Source organism: Lolium rigidum, chromosome 3, assembly GCF_022539505.1.
Source record: "Lolium rigidum isolate FL_2022 chromosome 3, APGP_CSIRO_Lrig_0.1, whole genome shotgun sequence".
Lineage (NCBI taxonomy): Eukaryota > Viridiplantae > Streptophyta > Magnoliopsida > Poales > Poaceae > Lolium > Lolium rigidum.
Window position 1 is genome coordinate 9,730,616 of NC_061510.1, and position 7,014 is coordinate 9,737,629.

General features: G+C 42.9%; 1 protein-coding gene across 1 annotated transcript; it reads right to left on the minus strand.

The window, feature by feature from the left end:
• Nucleotides 1-4,719: 4,719 nt before the first annotated feature.
• Nucleotides 4,720-5,343, minus strand: LOC124694422 (protein TIFY 11a-like). Its single transcript, XM_047227407.1, has one exon. It carries the CDS (start codon nt 5,341-5,343, stop codon nt 4,843-4,845), a length of 501 nt encoding a protein of 166 aa, XP_047083363.1. The 3' UTR covers nt 4,720-4,842.
• Between the last annotated feature and the right edge of the window lie 1,671 nt (nt 5,344-7,014).

Sequence of the window (7,014 nt, forward strand, 5' to 3'; positions counted from 1 at the left end):
GAATGCCATGGGAATGAAATAGAAGAAGAGGCAAATGATGTTCTTTTCTCTTCATGTTGTATGCATTTCTTTCAATATTTTACTCAGACTTTTTAGTTCTGTAGAAAAATCTACAATCAAACAATAATGTTATTTCTCGGTTACTAGTACTACATGGTAAAACAAAGGTAAATGTCAATATATGGCTATATCATTGCCTGTCTCTTCAAACCTTGTATTAATATTTCAGTTTGCAGAGAGTCCAATGCAGTGGACCTAGACCTGTTGAGGCACACTCGTCTATGCAACATTGCATATGTTAGGATAATTTATTGCTTTCACGTGAAAAGGTTACGGCTACTTTTACTCATGTAAGAAAATATAGAATATAAAATAGTTACTTGCTTAATATTTCAGTGCCGTCGAATCAGGATGGTGAGCATGACAATAGAAATCAATTATTTATTCAACAAAATTCATCGCCGGGACAGGACCTGTTAGTGGTTCTATGCCAGAGGTAATATTCATGTGCTTTTGAGTTTTGAAGTTGCAGCTTTCTGTAGCTCCGGGCTATGCATATCACTCCATGTGCTATTATCGTCTCGTGTAGGTGAGGGAAACAAGAGATCAGATTGATGAATTTTTTGCAAGATTAGACCAGCAGGGGACCAGAAATAAGCGTGTAAGCGCAATACCCTCAAAAGACGACATACTTCTTCACTCAAAGTAAATATCCGCACGATGTCTACAATCGCCAAATTATTTGCTTCTGGAGTTACACGATGCTCCCTTTAATACCTGGTATCACCAAACTGGCATTACAAAATGTAGTTGCAAATTTATTGATGTTGTCCTGTAACCAACTTCATTTATTATTTTCTTGTGTAATCACTACTGTGCCAAAATGGGACTTCGTATATTGAATCGGTAGCGTATACTGAATTGGTAGCTGATCATTATTCTTCTAAGCATGTACTTTCTCTTGTTATTACTATTAATATTAAAGATCCAAATAGATTAGGACCTGGTAATGCCTGCACTCTACTTTCTCTTGTTATTACTATTAAAGATCCAAACAGAACGATTAGGACCTGGTAATACGTGCACTCAAAGTAGTATTAGACATATATAGTTAGGAACCTGTATATATGCCATACTTAAATATGCGACATATATTAGCATAAAACATGTACTCTAGCAGATATCCTGGCCATGACAGTCTCAGTATTTTACATGCAACTATAAACATGTTGTATTTATTTTAGGGACACGAGTATTTTTTGAGGGTGATGTTGCATGTTAATAAGTGTATATGCCTTGCTGGCCTCAAAAAAACTAGTGCATCTATGTATGTTTGTAACAAAGTGAATGTCATGACAGTCTTCTTTTAACTATGACCATGTGTATCTGTTGCCATTTTTTCATGCAAATATATCGTACTTGTCATTGAATGCTAATATTTCTCATAATATAGGCTAGTTCCGAAGTAGTTTTTAGAACTTCAACATATCCAATCAAGCGGAATGTTCCATATGGTACTATTCGTAGCATTGATCTGCAACTAAGGCTAGTGGTATTGAGTTGGGTGCGCAATTTTTACTAGTGCACATAGATGAACCTATTATGGATAGTGAGGAATTAGTAAGGGAAGTATCTAATTGCAAGAGCATTAGTGATGCTTTTTGGTCGGGATTCTTAATTGCTAGGCCTACAGCTTTCATGAGTTATTTTCTTCCCTTTAATATTTTAGAATCTTATTCATGTAAATTTAATCATCAACTACAGTTTCCAATTTTATTTTGCAGATTCGAAATAAATATTGAGTTGCAGCTAAAGTCCCTGGCTGGATCAAAGACCAAATGAAGTTTGAATATCTTTCTAATCAGTAGTTATAGTTTACATTGATACATTAAAAAATGTGCGGAGTAATATCATTTTAGAGGATATTTTCTTTCGTCAAATTTATGCAAATGTTACGGTGTAATATTCTTCAAAATTGTGTTTTCTATAGATATGAATGTTAAGATGTTGCACCAAATATATTGGCGTTTATTAATTGTAATATATATGTATCCTACACTGTTATATATTTATAATAGATATCTTAATCAATTCCATTTATGTGGATGCGTCGTGGTTCAAGCTTTCACATTGTAATGGTGTGTGCTTCAATTTCTCTCACACTGAGATGACACCAAGCATCATAATAAAGTAATTAAGTGCTTCTGCATATGCATTAGTTCTGTGAAATAGTTTCAGCGAAGGTTTATTTTTTGAATTAATTTCATATTTAGGTTAGTTTTGTCAAAATTGGCGTGCGCGGTACGGTCTGGTGCCACCATACTGATGGTCGCCATTTGTACTGGAACCCGTGAAACTTTTGATTTCTTCGCAGTCCTTCACATGCCATTGCACATCAACATACCCTTAAAAATGACTAAGGAAAAACAATAGTATATAAAACTTTAAGATTGCTCAAGCGTTAGTATATAAAATTGAGAGGCATAAACACTAACTTCTTCTCCTCTTCTCCAAAGGATTTCATGAATACTCTTTATTATAAATCAAAAATAAACAAACAAATATAAAATTAAAACAAGAACTAGTAAACGAAAATTATTAGACATGGGTTGCCTTCCATGATGCGCTTCTAATTAAGGTCAATTAGCTTGACCCAAATGGTGATCACCTAGATTTTAGAAGTGGAAGACCCACTCCAAAGTAATTAGCTTTTAAAGTGATGATTCCATTATCATCATGCTTAGCCTTCTTCTTTATAGGGAAGTGTACTACAAATGGTTTTTTGGATGATAATCCAATTCTCACATTTCCTTCGTGCAAATTGATTAGAGCTTTAATAGTTCTAAGAAATTGCCTTCCTAAGATTATAGAAGCTATAGGATCTTCGGGCATGTCCACAATAAAAGATCAATGAGGCGGGACATCTTTTAATTTCTAGTACAATGTTATCCTTAATGTCTACGGCTTGTTTATAGGTTGAATCAACTAAGTGAAGTCTTAGCTCAGTTGCTTTAAATAACCCTAATTTTAACTTGTCAAATAAGCATTTTAGATTGGTGGCTTACACCAAGATCACAAACTTGCAGCCGGCGCGCGGGTAGGGGTGGAGAAAAAAAAGAGGAAACCGAAAGCCACCGGGCGCGCCGCGTCCGCGTGTGGCATCGGTGAACCGTGTCTCGTGTGTGCCGCATGGTACTTGCTACTCCTACAACAATTACAATGCTGTCTTTGTTAGGCACGGGCGTGATCGATGGAGACGCCTAACAGTTCGGCGCCAGATGCAGGGATTGCTTGCCTGCTAGGCACATGTAACATGCATCATGTGATTCATCTTTTGCGACGACTTCTCCAGCTAACCTACGCGCTGGGTGCTATTGCTATTCTGTTAGGACATGTAACATCCATGCTGCGGTTCATCTGGTCCAGCTACCATGCAACTAACTCTGGTATGCAGTAAATCTTGTTGCTCTGTTGTACGTGCGGCGCGCACAGCCTAATACCTTCGGTAGGAAATGTATAATCACTAGTTCTCAAAAAAAATGCCTTTGTAAACTAAGGTGATAACTAAATACTCTTTTCCCACCGGTTTATTAGGCCGACACGTAGAATCTCGCGCGCATACCATCACCTGACTCGCACGCGCAGCTAAGCTTGCATCGCTAGCTGGGTGCCTCTCTCATCCTTCCCACACGCGTACTAGCTGCTTGACGTTGTTCTTTCTCTTCGGGACATGTCCATATCCCATCCTTCGTGCTCGGTACTGTTGTCTTTCTCTTCATATATTGGAAAACATATAGTAGTATAGTACTATTGTCTTTCTCTTCGTGACACGTTTGTTTTCTTTCTCTTCGCGACAAGTCCATCTCATGACGTTATTCTCTACTTTAGTCACGTGGCTGGGACACACTAGCTGTTGTTGCTCATTAAATTTTGCTATTCGTACTAGTAGTGTTCGAAATATTTCAAACATGGATTGCAAACTATGTTTTGTTGTACTCCGTTATGATTTTTGTGGACAACAGTCTTTGGTTTTTGTGGTAAATCAGTTTCATGCAAAAAAAATCTGTTAAAATATTTTTTTGTGAGTTTTTTTGTTGCACTACTATCAGCGACATCCCCTCCCCGATACATCGCAGTATCAGAAAACGATTTAAAGATATTGTGATTAAATCTCGACCGCAAGATGGTGATCGAGTGGGCGGGAAAGCAACCAATCATATCGCGAGGATCTGCCGACCGACGCCTAGCACGCTCCTAGAATCTCAGCGTCTTTTGGAAGCCCATAACAGATTGTTTTTAGATGGCTTGTAGCAGCAACCAATTTTTTTTCCAATGTTGCTACAAGAATCATATTTTTAGAGATATTTTCGATAATATACAATGGATGTAGGTGTTTCTATCACCATTTATTTTGCTTTGAGATTTGGATAAAAAGAGAAAAGAGAGAGTCACTTTTGCATCTACCACGGCGGGTGGGCGGGAATCTCGAAGAATTAATTGACCGTACCGAAAACACCCACATCCATATGTGTAAGTACAAAACCAGTCTCGTTTTGTCTTTCATCGACCACAAAAAATAACCTTTTTTTCGCGAAAATGTATGTGCGCATGTAGATTGTCGAGATTTACATGTGGAATTTTTTATTGGAATATTTTGATAAGAAGAAGTATACTTTTTAGATGGAGAGCATATGAATCCAGCATCCGAATTGAATTTCCACAATATCACTGGTTGTTAAATAACATCCTACTCACCCCGCAAAAAAAAAACATCCTACTTCACTTGTCACCGCCAGCAGGGAAGCTGTCACGTCACAGGTCGATGCATGTTTAGGCGATGGATCACTGCGCGTGCATGTCTCCTAAGCTACCCAGGGCGAGCCAGGAAGAAGCTTCGGTCTTGCGCTTCTTCGCCGGCGGCGACGACGCCGCCGCCTCCTCCGGATGACTGTACGGTGGACCCTCGAGGGCCGTGACGGATCTGTCCTTGCGCTTGGAGAGGAACCGCTGCAGCGACGCCTTCCTGGCGATGGGTATGTCCACCAGCGCCGTCGCCGGCGCGGCCGCAGGTGGTGTCACCGCCGCCGCTGCGTACCGGATCAGCTCGGCGGCCCGGGCCGGCGTGCAGCCGTCGAGCACCACCACCCTCCCCCCATAGAAGATCGTCAGCTGCTGCGTCCGGTCAGCCGGCGGGCCGTCTGGCCCCTGCACAGCCCCCACGCGCGCCGCCGCTCCGTACGCCGACATCGGCACCGGGCCGGCCGCCTTGACGAGCCGGCAGAGCACGCGGCAGGCCACGGCGAAACGTCGGGCGGCGGCGGAGTCCGACGTCGCGGTCGCCATGGGCGGCATCTCGACTGCCGGGACGCGTGTGCTGCTGGCGAGCGGAGATCGACGAGAGGGGGGGTTTCGGCGGTGTCGATCAATGGCCTCTGCTAGCTCCACCAACCGTGCGTGCTCGATCGACCGACTGGATCGTGGGGGCTCGCGGAGGCGGGTTCTTTATAGAGACGAGACGAGGAGTTGGTTATGATCGTGTGGTGCGGCAATGGATGGATCGAGAGGGGACGTGGCGGACGTGAGGAAAAACGTGGGGCCGGTCTAGCTTGCTGCGGCATGCTCATTGTGCGGAGAGGGGAAGCCAAAGGGAACCGTTCGCGAGTTTGAAATGGTCATTTCCGCGCTGGGGCGACGATCCGCAACCGCGCGCCCCCCCTACCTGCTCTGGGAAAACATGGCTCATGTTTCTAGCTGGCTGAACGAAACGGATTGCCCTATCTATGTCGAGTCATATAGTATATCGGGTTTCGCGTGCGTCTGTAATTTCCTCGTGGGAAGAAACACAATCGGATTCCTTGTGCGTATATATATATGTGGCTCGGATCAGGATAAGTCCTTGTTAATTTCGGCTTTGTGGTTATAATTGGGGATCTGGTAAAGTTTACTAAGGATAGAAACAACCCTAAATGGTACTCCCTTAGCTTTTCTATATAAGCCATATAGTTTTTTAAGAAAAAAGTTCTAAATATAAGGTATAGTAAATGTTTTTAATAATTTTAATTACATTTCTATTTCTAATGGAAATTCCCATATTTTCTCTTGTCATTAGTCAGGGGGCTATCTCGTCCAAAACTGATGTACCTTTCCCTCCACCTCCACGTGTGTTCTTTAATTTTCATGCCAAAAACTATGCATCATATATTTAGAAATGGATGGAATATAGTAATAATTTGCGTGGTGTTGTCCATAGTTCAATTGAAACCACGACACTTGGAGTATCCGCCAGAATGCATGCACCATCAAATGGTCTTTTGGACACCCACTCGAGACGGCCTTCTACTTCCGCCCCAAAACTTTATCGGGCTATGAGTTGCCCCTAAAACTTTATCTAGCAACCCCGCACTAGCCTCGACCCATAGGTGCTGGCCTAGGGGCGTTGGCACGCGTGCCAAATCGAAAACTGATAGGCGGGCACTACTCACTAGTGACCAGACGTCTCCCTCACCCTTATTCACCCTCTCGCTCGCCTCCTCGCCCACAAAATCACCGCCACCCCACCCCGATCCGCTGTAGAGGAACTTCCATGCAACACCGATGGATCTCTGTTGCCGCTCGCGCCCTTGTTTGGAAGGAGACGCCATTTCGGTTTCCCACCATCTCATGCGGCTCCGGAAACTTTATCCGCTACATCCTTCAAAAATTGCAGATATGGAACGACAATGACACGTCCAGCGAGTCCGGGCTTGGCGATGTGAGTTTCCGTCATTGATGTTTTTCTTCCGATGTAGTGTATCATTTTAGGGCTTCACTAGCTTAATTTGGTAGCATTTGGACAATGTAGTACTCAGAGGTGGACTACAAGCTTGAGATCATCGATTTTCCATTGTGCCACGGGCTCAACGACAATGATGCCCGAAGGTGGATGCAAGCCTGAGATCATCCCTAATCCATCGTACCACGGGCTCGCCAAGAATGATGCCCAGCGTTGCCGCATCCACAGTGCATCCAGACAAA